Genomic DNA, 18,795 nt, shown 5'->3' with positions numbered 1-18,795 from the left:
AAGTTTTTGTAAACAGACCAAAATAAGCAGCTAAATGGTTTTTGATTCTGTTGCAGGTTTTACGGTGAAAGTGAAGCCAAGTTGCGACAGATATTTGCCGAAGCCTCCTCACGGTATGCTTGTGCTCTCTTGGGGAATTTTTTTTTATTCTAAATGGTTCAGTTTGTTAGCTTCCAAGCCCAGGACATGAGATTCCTGGTTTGAGCCCTAGAGTCTCTGTTATAGCCTGTGAATTCTTAGAGGCTTGTGAAATTTTGTCTAGTGACCAGGGCCAGAGGTGAAAGCAGAACAAAACATGTGAATGTTACCTTTGTGTGCTAGGCGAATTTCTACACACTCTCACACACCCCACTCCCTAGGCAACGAAGAGGCATTATCAGAGATCAAGAACACATTCCAGCCAGGCAGAATCACTCAGGGAGGGTTCAAAGTCAGGCTGATTAGGGGCATGGCCTAAGGAGAGAGGAGAGGAAGTGTAGCCAGAAGAAGGACCATATCCCAGGGGCCAGATAGAGTGTCACAGAGGGCCACATTTGCCACACACCCTGGGCCTGACGTTCCGCACTATTGTTGCATAAGCCTGTGTACAAGATGAGTTAAAAATACCTGAAGCCGCTGTTTTTATTGGAAACTCAATAAAAAATGATTTAAAAATAAATAAATACCGGAAGCCTCTTTGTTCAGGTGTTAAGCTACGCTTTAGACTATTTTTAGACCAGAATTGAATTTGCAGGTATCTCTATTTATGAAGTTTACACAACGATCCTGTACGTGTCTACTTGGAAGTCATCCCATGGGAAAAAATGGGCATTGTCTCTGCATAACTGTGTTTAATATTGTGGGTTATGAGAGCTGGTATACCACAGTGGCTAGGAGACTGAGCTACAGTCCAAGAAGTTACCCATTTGAATTTTGCTAGGAGCTTAATTGGTAGCTTTAGTCAAGCCAATCTTTCTTGGCTTCAGTCCTACCACCTGCAGTCTAAGGATGATAATACTCACCTTCCAGGGCTGTTATAAGAATACGTGAAGTGCATTGATCACTCAAATGTACTATAAAAATGGAATTTAGAGATATACTGTCTCTGTACAGCCATCATGACTAATAGTTGTTGATAGATCCTTCTGATAAAAAGGCTAAGAATTTCAAAGCTGAACAAAAGACTTTTCATCCAATTCATTTGGAACTTATTGGCTTGTTTTTATTACACATATGCTGATAGATAGAACTTGGCATTTTACAAGCATTTATTAGTTTGGAAAAAATTATAGACTGCTTAATCAAAAGTGTAAAAAATACTTTATATTATTTAATTAAATTAAATTCTATTAGCTGTTTGTTCTTTTGCTTCAAATCGTTTTGTCCCATGTGTGGTTTGACTCTCTGCTAGAATTCTGGCCTATTATCAGGTAAGATTTCTGCCCTGTATTTTGATTATTTGGTCTTATCATTAGGTTATAAGAAAAGTCTGAGCCTTTGACATTTGAATAATCTTGTCTCAAATTATTTACCTGTTGCATTTTAGCTTGGATTGTTTGGAGGTGGGAGCTGAGAGTTGGTGGTTAAGAGTGCTGAGAGTTCTCCTCAAAGAGCTACAATTCTCAGAATTCCCTGGGAAGAGGGACTGATGGTTAAACCACTCTGGCAGTTGTGGCTCTGGGAAGCAAATTGAGATTCTCCTAACAACACTCAGGACTCAAAATGAACTGCAGTTCCCATATTTCTTTTGGGAGAAGCCACCTTTTGGGGGAAATGGTATACATGTTTTCGCTTCATACTTCAGGATATTTTGGGCTGTGCCATGAGATAAACTTCACTTCAGTTCTTTGCCCCATTTGTGGGGGGTTATGAAATGTTACGAAACATTTCCTATGGCTAGAGGTGTGCCATGATTTGGTGTTCTAACTAGCCGATGCAGAATTTCAATAACCATTTCAGTGCTTTAAAGGGAGAGAGTGGATGAGATCTATCTGGCTGTGTCTTCCTAATGTGCCTGTTTCAAGAGACATGTTGCTTTCCATTATTTCCTTTTCAGCCGCCCATCCATTATATTTATTGATGAGATCGATGCACTCTGCCCAAAGAGAGAAGGGGCACAGAATGAAGTTGAGAAAAGAATTGTAGCCTCCTTATTGACACTGATGGATGGCATTGGATCAGTAAGTAAACTACGATGGAGTTACTGGCTCTGGGGTGGGCATGAAAAAATGATTGTGTTCATACAGCTTACCTTCCTGTGGAATTCTTTGGCGATGCATTGGTAAATTTACATATTACAAAAATAAAGCCTCTTTTCACTGGGACTGGGCTCATAAATCTTATGTGTCCTCATCTGTAATTATTATAAGGTAATGGTATTCTGTAAATAGTGTGAAAAGCACTGCATAGTTCCAGGATAGCATGCATAGAATTTCGCCTTAGCCTGAAAGCTAAGTCTCATGGTTGAGTGGAGATAGAAACCTCAATCTCCTATCCCAAAGCACAGTGCTTTTGATGATACCACATTGTTCCTGAATTACAGTGAACCTGTTTTGTGTTGGTCATTCAGGAAGGCAATGAAGGGCAACTCTTAGTACTTGGGGCCACTAATCGCCCCCATGCTCTGGATTCAGCCCTGCGCAGACCTGGTCGCTTTGATAAGGAGATAGAAATTGGGGTTCCCAACGCTCAGGACCGACTGGACATTTTCAATAAGCTTCTGAACAAGGTTCCTCATTCCCTGACGGCAACAGAGCTGGTTCAGTTGGCTGACAGCACCCATGGATATGTAGGAGCAGACCTAGCTGCCGTGTGCAAAGAAGCAGGTGAGCTATAAACACTTTTGTATCAAATAATTAGCTGAATGAGTGTGTAGTTCTTGTCAGTGAAGACAAATTTTAATAAGCAAGGCTGAAAAGAAGGAACAGTTGTTCATTATCCAGTTTGTGGAGGTCATTTTGATTGTGTTTACTGTACTGTAATAGTCAGTGAGAAATAATAGGTAAAGGTAAAGGTACCCCTGACCATTAGGTTCAGTCGTGACCGACTCTGGGGTTGCGGTGCTCATCTCGCTTTATTGGCCGAGGGAGCCGGCGTACAGCTTCCGGGTCATGTGGCCAGCATGACTAAGCCGCTTTTGGCAAACCAGAGCAGTGCATGGAAACACCGTTTACCTTCCCGCTGGAGCGGTACCTATTTATCTACTTGCACTTTGACGTGCTTTCGAACTGCTAGGTTGGCAGGAGCAGGGACCGAGCAACGGGAGCTCACCCCGTCATGGGGATTCAAACTGCCGACCTTCTGATCGGCAAGTCCTAGGCTCTGTGGTTTAACCCACAGAAAGAATACAATACATTAAATAGGACTTTTCCTTTTAAGGAATGTAAACTTTGTTCAATTGTGCGTTTGCTCATACTTCCTTAATATTGCAAAAAAGACATTTGTTGTCTGGTTTTTGTGACATGCAAATGTATTTAAATTTAACTGATTGTCTAAACAGCAAATCATCTATCAAAAAAACAGCAACAATTGACAACCTTCTTAACATTTGAATTATGTTTAGGGGACATTTAACTCACGTGACTTTTCTGAACATGGTGTTTTGTGTCCAACAGACTGCTAGGGTAAACCCTCTAATTAAGCAGACTGTGGTACAAATTAAAAAATAGGTGTGGCTATATTTATTTTGGACAATGCAGTACTATGCTGATTTGAAGAGTATGTAAGCTTATAGATTACTGAATCAGAAAATTAGGAGTAAGTCGCATTGAGCTCAGTGGAACTGACTTCAGATTGAATGCGCATAAGATTCCACTGCTTATTTTGTGTAAAGTGAACAGTGTTTTATTACAAATGGCAATAACTTCAATAATTTCAGTGGCATATTTGCAAAGCTTTGGTATTAAAAAGTGAGCCCTTCTGTTGTGCGCTTTCTTCATCAATTGTTATACTAGGGTGACATCTAGTGGTGGAATAATGGTTTCAACCGATCTAAACACATCCACTAGCTGAAAGAAATTGCTTACAACTCTATGAACAGAATATTTAGATTTAAGAGTCTAAAATAATAAAGAACCTGAAATAATGTATGTATAGCTTGCTTCACTGTTTTGTAAACCTAGGCTATTAGTGTATTCTGTTATGAAATACGAAGTCTCCTGCCATTTTAAAAAAAATTACAGATGGTAAAGTTTCTTAATAGAGCTTGTTGTAGAATGTTTTCTTCAAGAAGGTGTTCTTCCTTCAAAAACCAGTTTAGTCATTGGATGGATTTGTCCAGATTTGCTTTATAAAACATAATTTATGGAGCAAAGCATCATTGTCTGCATAACTAGGCGATGATATATCTCACTATAATGTTTAAAAACAAACAAACTTTTTTCCCTTTAAATAAAATGAGCTTCCCTCTATACAAAATCCTTCTCACCATTTGTATCCATAAGATTGATAAGAGCTGTTATATATACCACTGCAGTGATTTTGTATCCAGGTATAATTTTTGTTGATACTCCCTTACTTGGCCTTTTGAGAGAGGAATAGCTCACTTTCACTTAATTGCATTTTTTCTAATTTCGTGCAGATTTTTTTTTTCTTGAATTCCCGTAAAAGGCAAGACTACAGTAAACCATACCCAAAAAAAATATTTTACTGAATGATAACTTGTGCATTGCAAGGAAACATACTGTCAAAGAAGACATTTCACTTTCCTCTACCTCTTCTACCTTATGCCATTGCCCTCTGGGAAACTCAATTTTCTGGGTCCTTTACGGGACGCATGTCTCACCATAAATAGAGTATTGTCTTCTCCAAAGCATTTCTCTGAGCTCTGAACGCCTCGAGTACAATCTTTTGTTGAAAGGCAAGTATTCCAAAAGATTGAGATGATACCCTTACCTAAAAAGAATGCTGCTTCCTTTCTTAAGCTTGGGTCTTCTTCTTCTTCTTAAATGATGTGTATTCCACAACACTTTTTAATGGGGGTGGGGGGAGACAGTATTAACTTACAGTACTATGCATTGTGGGAAAATATTCTTGGAATTAATTGTTTCCTAGCTTTCCACTGTTTCCTGTTTTGACTTGTTCTGAAAAGTTACTGGGTTGGAATATTTTCAGAATGGTCTGATTTCTACTGTCTAAACAGTTGCTACCACTCTGTGGTAATACGTCTCTGCTCTTCTTAGGAAGCGGTACCCAACACGGTGCCCTCTAGATGTTCTTGGGCTACAGCTCCCTTCATCCCTGACCACTGGCCATTCTGGTAGAAGCTGACGAGAGTTTTATTTCTCTAAATGTTTATAATGCTGCAAAGGGAGACCTCCGCTGTATTTCAAAAACAGCATAACAAATGGCATGTTAGCTGGGCAATGAGGATGTAAGTGGAATAAACAGTGTTGAATGTTTTAAAGCGCCTAGCAACATAGGCTTCCAAATATAGCAATTCCTTATAAATTTATCCTTCTAAGGCTGCCTGTAAGTTTCAGGCAGGATTGATTATGAATGTAAATTTATTTTTCAGGAACTGAGAAGGGTCATCTTGTTTACAGTGAATGGGAATGCTGGCTCGAAAAATGCTAGCGCTTATCTTAAAAGATATTGTTGGCTACACTGTGCAGACTTCTTAAAAAGTTACAGACTCAAATACTGAAAGGAGTTGTGCGTGATTTAAACACTGAGGTTGCAGCTGGGTATGGAAGATGCTCTATCACAATGACGTGCTGAGAATTGCTTTTGTTCTGTGGTACATCTGCAAAGTTCGGGTTGGTTTTTCCCGTTGACTGCCCTCTCCAGGGACTTCCCTTTGTATGCTAGTCCGTGTCTCCACATGTTCCATGTGTGCACATTTGTGGATGTTTGTTCCCCGCACAGAACTGCTGAAGTGTCCTTTAACCTCCCCAGAGTTCAAAAATCGGTTTGGGCTGGAGAGCGGGACAAAATCAGTGGCAGTGGGACTGCTGCTAAACAATATATGTTACCTTAATAACAACAACTACTATATTTTTCGCTCTATAGGACGCACTTTTTCCCCTCCAAAAATTAAGGGGAAATGTGTGTGCGTCCTATGGAGCGAATGCAGGCTCCTTGGCTTCAGCGATAGCAACGCGAAGCCTCCGAAGCACAGAGGGAGCGCTCCCTCCGTGCTCCGGAGGCTTCACGTTGCTTTCGCTGACGCCTTTGGAGCGCAGCGGGACCTTGTGCTGCGCTCCAAAGGCTTCGGGTTCCTTTCGCTGAAGTCGGGAGAGCAAGACTCTCCTGGCTTCAGCAGAGAGAGAGAGCTGCGTAGCGCCCCTTCAGTGAAGCGGGAGGAGAAATGGAAGGGGTTCCGTTTCTCCTGCTGCTTCGCTGAAGAGGCGCTGAGCAGAGAGGGGGATAATTTTTTCCCCCTGTTCTCCCCCTCCTATGGTGCGTCCTATAGAGCGAAAAATACGGTACTACTACTACTAACTAAAGAAAACGGAAATCAAGGGCTGGATCTACACTGACCTGTTTAGCATTAATTGAACGATAGTAGATATGTTGTTCTGAAACACCACAGGGCATGCTTGTAAATTAAAGCGTTTTTTTATCCTGTTTTATCTACATCAAAATGCTGTCTCCCTGCTGCTGGTTGCTCTGCAGCGCCCTCTGGTGTCACATTTTAATGATGTATCATGAACGTTAAAACTAGGATGTCATGTGTCCATATATGTTATCAAAACCATTCCTTGACCCTCCCTTAATGTTTAAAACCATGAGTGTAGATCCACCCAAGTTTAAAATCCTAGGCAGCCTCAGTGGGTAGCCGGTCCCATTGAGCTTTGTAGGTCTTAACGTCTAAGTAAACAAGCACAAAACAAGTTTTAGACCCCTGAAAGTAAGTATTGCTGGAAACTGTCAAGTTTTTTCTAGGCAATTAATTGGGATGGGCTTAAAAGATAATTTTTTTTGTCCTTCATTATGTTTTATAAATCTTCATCCTGGCTGCAAGGAACATGAGTGCTTGCATAACTTGCAAATAAAACCACAAGCATAGAAATGACTTCTACAAATTATTGGTATTCTGTTCACAATCTGGACCTGTTAAATCTTGAAAATGAAGTGAACAATCGACTTTTCTCTCTCTCCTCGGAGGTAACATCCTGATACAGCACTGCCTGTGTGTCCACATGCAAGGCATAATGGCTTTTGTTGACCAAAGCTGTAACATATGCTTGTGGGTTATTTTTAAGAACATCGGTTTGGAGTAATTGCTTTTATGTAGAAGTAGTTACATCTGGATGTTGATGCTTGAGGGAACATGTGTAAAACAAGATGGAACATGCTGATCTTCTGCTTGCATCCAGAAACAATCCCCCCAGCCCTTTCTTAAATGGACACTGTGATGGAACTAAGAGAAGTCAGACTTGGGCTGCGATGCTAAATATACTTGCTCGTCTTTCCTTTTCATTCATTTGTTCCACATATGTTTTCGAATGTTGTATTTAATTAGACTCACACACATCTAATTATATATTTTTAGTCATGTTTGCTTGAATTTTGGCTGATAATTCTTTTACCTCTTCATATCTGTCCCTGTCAGTTAGCTTTCTGTGAGAAGCGCTTTGTACAGTTATTCTGAAACTCCTGATGGCCAGCTGGTTGTCTGGCATTTCAGAAGTGCTGCAGAAGGGGACTTTTGACAGTTATCAGTCACCTGATGTTGTTATGATGTCAGGTGATTGACAGGTTTGTCAAAATCGGCCCGTGGGGAAAAGTTGAGTGGCTGGCCTTTTATAAGGATATTTTCCATCATAATTACAAACCCACTGAATGAGAAAATTGCACTTTTATATATTCTCTAAGTCTAAATCTATTTTTTATTTAGGTTAACTTTTAGAACTAGTGTTCTGTTAATGAATTGGTTCTTCTCAGTGCAATTATTTCCAGCTGTGAATAGTTTTAGACTTGAGAATAATAATTCTCCTGACACTCTGCCTTGGCAAATAAAGCAAGTGTGTACAGTCATCGTTGTGGAAAAGAATTCCTGTGTAATAAAACTCTTGGAATTGAAATCAATCTGCTTTCCCCTTCTATGCCTTGCCATAACATCTGTTTAGGCCAACAGGCATGTTTCAGCAAATTCTAGGTTGTTCATGAAGGACTGTAAATTACATGTGCCTCCATGTAGCAGTTTAGCCAAGTGAACTTGCAGTGTATAGGTTGCAAAGGACCTGAGGGTTATACTTGTATGAACAGGATAAATCTTGTATTGCTTTCACAGCTAATTCGTAACATTACACACATCCCTTCCCCGTGTTTAAAATGTCTGAGTAATGCGCACATTCTCAACAGGCTTTTACTTAATAAACTTGGCATATAGACAAGGAATACTTAGGTTTCATGTCTTTAAAGAGATCATACATAAAATGAACCACGCTGCCTAACATTCATCTTCCTATGCTCTGCTCCATTATAGGGTCATATTTGCTTATAGCTCTAATCCCCGTTACCTGAAGTGCCTTCATTGAGAAAGTAGGAAATGAACCTGGAACCCAGGGGGTGGCGCATGGCATTTTCTCATCCAGTGGGTTTGTAATTCTGACATTCCTAGAACAAGTCAATATAGCCAACATTTCCAAATTCATTTTTATATACACAGTTCTCTAGGAACAACTCTAATTTTGTGTGCCGCCGCCACGAGAGGTCTGGAGGATGGCACCATGGCCTTTTCTGCAGTGGCTCCCCATTTGTGGAATGCACTCCCCAGGGAGCCTTGCCTGGCTGCTTTGATACATATCTTTAGGTGCCAGGTGAAAATGTTTCTCTTCGACCAGGTGTTGGGCTAATTGACATTCTAAATGTGTTTTTGGGAGGGGGGTTATTGTTTTGCTTTTGTTTTGGTTTTACGTATAAGAAGAAGAAGAAGAGTTTGGATTTGATATCCCGCCTTTCACTCCCCTTCAGGAGTCTCAAAGCGGCTAACATTCTCCTTTCCCTTCCTCCCCCACAACAAACACTCTGTGAGGTGAGTGGGGCTGAGAGACTTCAAAGAAGTGTGACTAGCCCAAGGTCACCCAGCAGCTGCAGGTGGAGGAGCGGAGACTCGAACCCGGTTCCCCAGATTACAAGATTACCGCTCTTAACCACTACACCACACTGGCTCTCGTATTATGCATTTTGCATTCTCTCTTTTTTGCTGTGAACTGCCCTGAGATCTTCAGATATGCAAATTTAATTTCTTCATAATAATAATAATTTCATATTGTTTAGGGAGAATAAATTTGACAACCCTTCCCTTGTTTGTGTGGTTTAAAATGCTGTTGTTGTGTCAGGGAATTGCCATTGGCTCGGAAGCGAGGAATAGAAGGGGAGTTGTGTTACAGGGAGCCTCCGAAAATCTTGCAAAGCAGTTCCTCTTACGGGGAGGAGGAAAGCCCCACCTCTAGTGGGGAAGAGGTGCAAGGACCAGCGGATGCTAGTGAGAGCCTTAACACCGCTCCTGGGCAAGGTGGACAGGAGGGAAACACACCCTTCCCATCGCCCATCCTGCGTGTAGCCTAAGGAACAAAGAGGGAAGGAGAAGGTTGGGGGTAACGAAACTCTTATGTTGGGGGAGGTCCAAAAAAAGACCACTCCCAGATTCTGCTAGCTATTGAGCTAGACATGAGCTTTGGGGCTCTTCACCGTAAATAGTTTGCACCAAAATAAAAACCTGTAAAACACAGGTTTGGAGTCCTGCCTGGTTACTCTCGAGCAACCTCAACAGCCATCTGACATGTTGCATGCCATTTTGAATCCAAATATTTGAATTAATAGAATGTTAGAGCAGAATATATGGCCAGGGTAGAAAATCCTGCAGAGTTTTCTGTCTTCTGTTAAATCTGAATTACAGATTTGTAATTTCGAAGGTTCATCTGATGTTGATAAAAGGTTAGGTGCCTGAAAATTGTTTTCTTTTATTTATGTTAATATTCAGGAGACATTCCTCATTTCCAAATTCCTGAATCTTGTGCTTCTCACTTGGTGGCCCATGCATGTTCCAATCCAGGAAGGAATATCTGTCTGACAAAGTAGACTTTCCTTTTCTTATTCTGTAGGTGGTGAATGCCGTGATGTGGTTCTTGCAGTTGTGTTCGGGTCTTGGTACTCACAACCTTACAAAAACCAGCTTTTACAATCTCGCTGCTGAAACAGACATAGTAAATCGGAACGGCTGTGAGTGCCTGCGGAGTTTTAAGGGAGTGACTTATATTCAGGTGCGGCTTACATTTGGGCCAATACGGTAATTAATTAATAGGCTCCTTACTTGTCAAAGTGTCCTGTCAGTGATTTATAAGTAAAAAACAGATGATAAAGAATATAGTCACACATAATTAAAATATGCAATAAACAATTTCATCAAAACATAAAAAATAAGCATCCACCCACAACTACCGTATTTTTCGCCCTATAGGATGCACTTTTCCCCCTCCAAAAATGAAGGGGAAATGTGTGTGCGTCCTATGGGGCGAATGCAGGCTTTCGCTGAAGCCTGGAGAGCGAGAGGCGTCGGTGCGCCGACATCTCTCGCTCTCCAGGCTCCAGGAAGCTAGCTGCAAGCCTTGCATGCCCGGGGGGAGTTCCCCTGGGTGTGCATGGCTTGCGGGCGGCAGCCTGCAGCGCGGAGCACGGGGCGCCCTTCGGAGGACGCCCCGTGCTTCGCGCATGTGTCGGCAAGCCTTGCGCACCGGGGGGAACTCCCCCCGGGTGCGCAAGGCTTGCCAGCGGCAGCCTGCAGCGCGGAGCACGGGGCGTCCTTCGGAGGACTCCCCGTGCTTCGCGTAGGTTTCCGCAAGCCTTGCGCGCCCGGGGGGAGATCCCCCCGGGCGCGCATGGCTTGCGGGCGGCAGCCTGCAGCGCGGAGCACGGGGCGCCCTTCAGAGGATGCCCCGTGCTTCGCTCAGGTGTCGGCAAGCCTTGCGCACCGGGAGGAACTCCCCCCGGGCGTGCAAGGCTTGCGGGCGGCAGCCTGCAGCGCGGAGCACGGGGCGCCCTTCGGAGGACGCCCCCTGCTTCGCGCAGGTGTCCGCAGCCTGCCCCCCCGGCGTGTGGGGCGCCCTGAAGCAGAGCGCCCCTCGCGCCGGGCAGACATCGGCCAGCCCCACAAGCTCTGGGGACAACCGGGAGGCGCAGCGCTGCCATCCCACTGTTCCCCGACCTGGTTTTGGGGGGGGGAAATAAAGGGGGAAAAAATTTCCTTTATTTCCCTCCCAAAAAGTAGGTGCGTCCTATGGGACGGAGCGTCCTATGGGACGAAAAATACGGTAAATAATCTACAAAAAATAATCTTATCAAAACAACATAACAGTTAATTAAAACAGGAGATCAGGGGAATGTTTGTCCAGATAAGTGTATTCCCAAGAGTTAGTCGGGGTGACAATTCTGACGGGGGTCTCTATTTCTGATATTTAGGCTGGGAGTGTTTCTTATGTAAGCAAAATGGCTCCGCCCATGCACAAGAAGGAAGTATCAATAACTTGTTAGTTTGCAGAAATAGGATATATATATATATATAAGTATGAAAGGGGGCAGAGAAACCCCCAAACAACCAGTGGGAGCTGAGAGTGTTTCGTAGCTATGGAATGTTGACTGTGGAATGGAGTGTCATGGAGGACAAGAAGAATATTTCACACTGCAACATTTTGTTGCAGGTCACACAAGTAGAAGAATAGGATGTGGGTAAATGCAGCAACTGGCAGTGATTTGCTTTTACAAAGGTTACATGAACCACATAAAAAACCTTAAAGCAAATACTGTAGATTTTTGTTTTGTTTAGGTAGTCTCTTGTTTCAGAATGATTACTTGTTTTGAATAAGAGTTGCAAGGGAGGTCAAATAATTAGTTGGTGGTAAGAGAACATGATTGTTCACTAAGCCACTGGAAATAGGTGCCATCTGATACATAAGCATGTGCTCAAAGCCAACTTACAATAGAAGGTAAAGGATGCATCTGATCCAAAACGTGCTTCAGCAAACCCTATCTGAAAAACCTCGTTTGTGTTGGCCAGATGTTCACTATTTTCTGGGCTGCAGTTTAAACAAAATGTGCATTTTGAGTTCATTACTCAGGGCTTGTGCAATCTTACAAATTAGAAGCCCTAATCTGGATGTCTTTTTTTCTTTTTTAACGTGCCTTTAAAGAAAGGGTTATATATTTATCTTCCTGGCAAGGTACTGACTTTATCCTTTCCTGGCCATAATGCAACCAATTTTTAAAGGTCAAGGATCAGTGGGGAGGGCAGGAACAAATGATGCTAACAAGAGGAAACAGGAAGAACTGAGGTCTTGCTTTCAATCTGTCTTTCATTATTCCTTTATTGTAAAATATTCTTTCAATTAAAGGCTGACCTGTAGCACGGCGTGCACACACCCATATCTTAATCATTAGAAGGCTTAATGGATTCAAGCTTTATTTTGGACAGTTCTGACGTTGCTTATCTTTCTTTCTGTTTTAAGATTGCAATTCTTTATTGCTGATTTGTAAAACTATGACAACAGGGGAAGGCAGTGCTCTTGCTTGACCCTTGCAGTGACGGTGCTTAGTAGGAACTGTGTTTTTCCTGGATATTTTTAATGGAGTAGCTACAGATAAAAAACAAGAACTCCCTTTTAAAGATACGTCATGTAATGGGAAATGGGACAAGTTGTTAAATGCTGCTTTTCTGCATATGATATTTTATTGAAAGGCTTTGGGTTGGAAATAAGGAGGGTATACTTGATGAAGACCGAAAGAGGTCATTATTTTTGATCAGTGAATCAAACCACAAGTAAATATTTTGATTCTTTAAACAAACAGATTAACTTTTGAATTCTCTTACAATGTTGGACATTATCTCTAGCAAAAATCTTTGATATGCACGGGCTAACTTTCTCAGTGATATAACTGGTTTATTCTTTTAATTGGAAGTGTTGGTGTGCTTGAACCTGGGAACAGCAATCATTCCTTCTATACCACATTACAGTATATTTGATTTGAAGATAATATATTGCTTTATATGAAGAAAATGCATGAAAACACTAGATGCTAAAGGGCATTGGTGTATTTTGCCGTTAGCAATTCATACGGCATATTGTTGAACGCTCCATATTGAAAGCGACATTTAATGATGTCTGTTTGGCTTCTATTCTTCCCTCCAGCCCCTTCCAGACATAAGAGACTTGATTATGATTACTTGCTAGTTTGATAGACTCTGCATGTGAGCAGAGATTATTATTTCACATTTTCAGGACCAAAGCATGCACTGCAAATATGTTCTGATATGCCCTACTTCAAATGAAGCAATCATTTTTTTGTCTGTTGCTTGGTGAACTTTGTTCTTTTAATTTAGAGCAGTAAATGTTTTGGATAATAAAAAAGTTCTATTGATTTTCGAGGGCAGGAAAATCACATTCAACTTGAAGCAAGTGTTCCCCACATTTTATAGGTTTGTGTTTGTTTAGTCCCGTCCCCCCACAATGCCTGTGTAGGTGTAATCAACACATGAATTCAAACACTTAATGTTATGTGGTGTGGCTCCCTAAGAGGTATGGAGCTAATCTTTTCTGAGAATCATACTTGGGCCATCTTACATGGAAATTCTTCCATCACCCATAGATGTACAATGAATAATTGAAGTTTCTGTTGTTGTTTTTTAAAAAGAGGTGACAGTGGCACTATGCAGCTAGGTAAAGGCACAATTTTCTAAATAAATGCCATGCAAATCCTATTACGATGAAAACAGCAGGGTTTAAATTTGCCGCCCTACCAAGTCAAAATATTACCAGCTGCCACTGAGGAAAAGCAAATGAGTTTGATCTTTTTTTCATATGGGACAGACAACATTATATTAGAGCTCAGGTTGGCCCTCATATATTCTCGCTCTCCCTTTACTATGTAAGCTTGTGAGCAAAGGCTGATGTGAGGCTGTGTGTGCGTGTGTGTGTGTGTTACAGGGCCTAGCTTACATGATATTTAAGAAATTCTGCCAGTATTCATCTGTTCCCGCCTTAATATTTTCGTCCCACAGAGGAACAATTATTTTATATGAATGTAATCTTACATTATTGAGATATAGTAAACTTGTCATATTCTTTCCCTGCTTGATTACTTCAAATGAGGATTCAAATGAATTCTCCTTATCCCTGGGTGTATCTATTTTATGTCATACGTGGCACGCCATATATTTGTGGGGAGCGATAATCTGATGCCGTGTTTTCGTATTCTGTGCCTTGTGCAGGCTTGTATGCTTTACGGAGAGTACTTGGGGAGAAAGCAAACCTCTTGGATGAGGATGTGTCTGGATCAGTGATAATTACTCGCAGCGACTTCCTGCAGGCAATGAACGACGTCAGGCCCAGTGCCATGAGGGAAGTGGCAGTTGATGTGCCAAAAGTAAGTTTTGCCCAGTACAATATTCTGAAATAATTATTCAAACATAGGAAAGCCACATACTTGATAGCAGTCACCGCCTGATGACAATTGTAGCTCAAGGGAGACATCCAATGCCCTTTATATGTGTTGTGGGAGGGGTGTGTTATTAGTTTGTTGTTGTTCTTGAGTTTATTATGTGTTTTGTGGTTTTTAATATTGCAATTTTGCGTTGTGAACCGCCCTGATCTACTGACGAAGGGCAGAGATTTATTGCTGCTTCTGCAAAGCCATTTTAACTCAGGAATCTTCTGCCCTGGGTGGTTGTTAATTTTGGGGTTGGCTCCAGGTTCAATGGGGCTTCTCACAGACACCGATATTCGTTTTCCATGACAGGCTGACATAGCGATGGCAGCAGTGCTCTGGTAAGTGGAATATTGTGGGAAACTAAAAATGGCAGTGACTCCCAGATTCACATTTCTGGTGCTGATTGGAACCCTCGGGACATTTGTTTGTTTGTTTTGTTTCTAAAGGCAGGCACTAGCGGTAGACCCTGCTGGGCCTGCAGCAGCTGCCTGAGTGTGCTGACACTAAAGGTAAAGGGACCCCTGATCATTAGGTCCAGTCGTGACCGACTCTGGGGTTGCGGTGCTCATCTCGCTTTATTGGCCGAGGGAGCCGGCGTACATCTTCCAGGTCATGTGGCCAGCATGACTAAGCCGCTTCTGGCAAACGAGAGGAGTGCTCGGAAACGCCGTTTATCTTCCTGCCGGAGCGGTACCTATTTATCTACTTGCACTTTGACGTGCTTTCGAACTAGACCTTGCTAATTCACGAGCCTCAGTAGTGTACAGTCATACCTTGGGTTACAGATGCTTCAGGTTGCATTTTTTTAGGTTTGGGTACTGGGACGGGTTACTTCCGGGTTTCAGCGGTCACACATGCACAGAAGCGCCAAATCGCAACCCATGCGTGCGCATGCGCGGCGCTGCAGGTTACAAACGCTGCAGGTTGCAAACGTGCCTCCCACACGGTTCAAATTCACCACCCGAGTGTCCACTGTATAGTAAACACCTGATTCTTTTGCTTTCCTCTTCTGGTTTGACTTAGAAGAAGGTATGGGGGAGAGGGTGGGGAAGGCCAAGGGGTGGGCTGTTAGTTACTGAGATGACTAATGAGTACAGTTATTTTAAAATAAATTAAAAAATTGTCCAGTAGCACCTTAGAGACCAACTAAGTTTGTTCTGGGTATAAGCTTTCGTGTGCATGCACACTTCTGAAGAATTGTGCATGCACACAATAGCTTATACCCAGAACAAACTTAGTTGGTCTCTAAGGTGCTACTGCACAATTTTTAAATTTATTTTGACTGCATCAGACCAACATGGCTACCTACCTGAATCTAGTTATTTTGAAAGTTCACCTCGTGTTATTCAGATCAACCATGTCCTTCCTGAACTCTGTTAATAACCAGTTACCCACCTCCCTTCTTTCTCTCAGTTATGTCTGCTTTCCGCTCAGTGCAAAAATAGTTTTGAGTTTTGAGCAGCTTTAAGGCATCAAACCCTATTTCCCCATCATTTCTGTAAATGCAGTGGAAGCCTTTTAGTGCAGCACTGATAGAATGTGATTTAAAATCATTGTGTGTATTTATAACAGCTACAATTTTTGTGTGTGTGAGTGGAATACTTCTATTCTTCTACTCTACAAAAAAATCTCCTGGTGATTCATGACTGGGTTGTTTGTTTTACAGGTATCCTGGTCAGACATTGGAGGGCTAGAAGATGTCAAACTGAAATTGAAACAAGCAGTGGAATGGCCACTGAAGCATCCCGAGTCTTTCATTCGAATGGGGATTCAGCCACCAAAGGGAGTACTACTCTATGGACCTCCGGGATGCTCAAAAACCATGATTGCAAAGGCATTGGCCCATGAAAGTGGGCTGAATTTCTTGGCAGTGAAGGTAAATGGCATTTCTAGTTTTAAGGCAGGACATTATAGGGATACGTGTGGAACATGAAATGCTGATACACCTGCGCTTCTTGGTAACTTTGTGTTGGCCTGTGTCTGAAGTGAAATGGGGGAGCTGTTTCTGCATTGGAAACACATGGCATCCCTCCTTTGTCCTACTTTGGACAAAAATAAAGCAAGTCACTTGAACCTTCCTGTTTAACTGATGCACTTTGAAGCAATACTTGTATCCAGTGTTCCTTCTATTCAGAGTAGAGCCATTGAAATGAATGGGCATGACTAATTTAGGTCCGTTAAGTTTTGTGGGTCTACTCTGATGAGAACATAGTTGAATACAACAACTCAGTGTGTGAACAGCCTTCAATTGTTTATTAATTTATTTTATTTCACAAAATTTATATACCATTTGATTGTGAAGGAAAAAACCTCAAGGCACCTCACAGAAGCAGTGAAGCTATCAGTAAAAGCTGTTTAAAACAGCTATTTAAAACATTCAACTAATAATTAAAATTAGCAGTAAGCTAAAATGTTGCCTCTAATTGCAGAAACTTGACTTTGTCCCTCTTTAACTATTTTACACAAAAGGGACGCGGGTGGTGCTGTGGGTTAAACCACAGAGCCTAGGACTAGCCGATCAGAAGGTCGGCGGTTCGAATCCCCACGACGGGGTGAGCTCCTGTTGCTCGGTCCCTGCTCCTGCCAACCTAGTAGTTCAAAAGCATGAAGTGCGAGTAGATAAATAGGTACCGCTCTGGCGGGAAGGTAAATGGCGTTTCCGTGTGCTGCTCTGGTTCGCCAGAAGCGGCTTAGTCATGCTGGCCATATGACCTGGAAGCTGTACGCTGGCTCCCTCGGCCAATAAAGCGAGATGAGCACTGCAACCCCAGAGTCGGCCACGACTGGACCTAACGGTCAGGGGTCCCTTTGCCTTTAACTATTTTACACAGTACATAGACTGTAGAATTGGCTACAAAGAAGATGTAGAGATGGCAGCCCACATGGGTGGGTGGCTTTAAAGGGGGGTTATACAGATTCATGGAGGTTGAGGCTATCAATGGCTACCCTCCAGTTGCTGGGGAACAGGAGTGGTTCAGAGTTCTGTTGTGCTCATGACTTCATGTAGACTTCTGGTTGTCCACTGTGAGGACAAGATGCTAGACTAGCTATGGCTTCTGTCTGAACCAGCAGAGCTCTTGTGTTCTTAGATGGGATTAATAATTTCCACTCATAGGTTATACTAGGCTACATGCAAATCTGAGTAACAACCCCTTAATTGCCAGTTTTTATAAACAAAAGCAAGTGTTTTTGTGCAGAGAAGTGGGGAGGGCCCTTAACCCTTTCCTGTCTCTACTATTTTCCTGCTGGAATTCCCCGTTTTTCCTCCTGTGATAGGATTCCAGGTGCATATGGGGTGTAAACATAATCGGAAACCTTGGCAGTCGGTTGGGAGGCAGGGAGTTGGAGTGGAAAAACAGTACACAGGAAGAAGGTTAAAACACTCCTTTGCTATTTCTCCATACAAGAACACCTACTGCCAAACTGCTTTTGTTTAAAAACAAGTTACAAGATATGAAAACTGTGTGTAATGTGTTGCTTGACCTCGGGCTATCAATCCATAAAAGAGAAGTGTTAAATAATTAGGCCTTTCTGATGTTCTAAACGTACAGGAGTGCCAAATGATCTAGCACTCTCTGGATTTTAAGAATACTTTAGAAACTAGCTGGCAAAACTTGTAGTGCCTCAAAAGAGCAAGAACAACATTTATGCAGGCAGAAGAGAGTCAGCGACTCCAGCGTATTATTTGTATTTAGTAAATGTGTCCAATTGCGGTGGAAGGTTTTTTGGTAGAAAATGTTCTTGGTGCCTTATTTTCTGTTTTAAATAAGATCCTTTCAGTGTTAGCTTCTCTTTTTTTCCTGATTAGCAATGATTACAAAAATATACAATGTTGTCAGAGTTCTGACTTCATCTTGGCATTTTCTAATGTCCTGTATCCCTCTTCGGATTCCGTTCCGTGGCTCTCTGCCCTTGACATGTGCTTAAGTTTGGTTTGTCATCTGGGTCAAGTACGTCAAAATATTTTCCAGTTAAAATTTCCTCCGCCGTTTTTCTCCTTCCTCCTGGCCGCAGCAGTTAAAATAGATTAATGAGGCTTGGAAATCTTGCTGCTCTGCTTCATGAGCAACCATCACTGAATCCCCAGAAGAACACTGGTTAATGTTCCAATGAGGTTTTTTGGCGGATCCTCCTTTAGCTATTGTTTAGTAAGCAGAAGTATGAAATGTCACTCTGTGATCTGTGCTGATTGAGTAATAGACTTAAAAATTTAGCACATATTGAGCTCCATGCTGCCAACTCATTTATTAAGCAGAGTGCAGGAACAGGGCATGTAGCTTTAGCTATCCAGTGAGCTGCACCAAAAATGCAGACCTGGGTTGGCGTTTCATTCTTTACTTCCACAATCACAAGGATCTGTTTCAAATGTTGCACTACTTAATATAATCT

At 42.2% G+C, this 18,795-nt stretch overlaps 1 protein-coding gene and 1 long non-coding RNA gene across 4 annotated transcripts in view; one reads left to right on the top strand and one right to left on the bottom strand.

Moving 5' to 3' along the window:
* Positions 1 to 16,978, bottom strand: part of LOC310742617 — a 114,390-nt gene extending 97,412 nt beyond the window's left edge. Inside the window, exon 1 of the long non-coding RNA XR_014538615.1 lies at positions 16,871 to 16,978. This is a non-coding gene — a long non-coding RNA (uncharacterized lncRNA). The remainder of the gene's footprint in view (positions 1 to 16,870) is intronic.
* Positions 1 to 18,795, top strand: part of AFG2A (AFG2 AAA ATPase homolog A) — a 144,581-nt gene that overhangs the window by 8,616 nt on the left and 117,170 nt on the right. For all 3 annotated transcript variants that reach the window (XR_014538427.1, XM_083571155.1, XM_083571156.1), the window contains exons 7-11: positions 57 to 113; positions 2,036 to 2,159; positions 2,549 to 2,804; positions 14,189 to 14,343; positions 16,073 to 16,282. Coding sequence is in view for 2 of the 3 variants with exons in the window: in XM_083571155.1 (XP_083427281.1) it covers positions 57 to 113; positions 2,036 to 2,159; positions 2,549 to 2,804; positions 14,189 to 14,343; positions 16,073 to 16,282 (802 nt within the window). In the remaining variant the exon portion in view is untranslated. The remainder of the gene's footprint in view (positions 1 to 56; positions 114 to 2,035; positions 2,160 to 2,548; positions 2,805 to 14,188; positions 14,344 to 16,072; positions 16,283 to 18,795) is intronic.

The sequence above is a fragment of the Podarcis filfolensis genome, assembly GCF_964270895.1.
Source record: "Podarcis filfolensis genome assembly, chromosome: 9".
NCBI lineage: Eukaryota > Metazoa > Chordata > Lepidosauria > Squamata > Lacertidae > Podarcis > Podarcis filfolensis.
The sequence above is the reverse complement of the archived record's forward strand: the minus strand, read 5'-3'. Positions and strand labels throughout refer to the sequence as shown.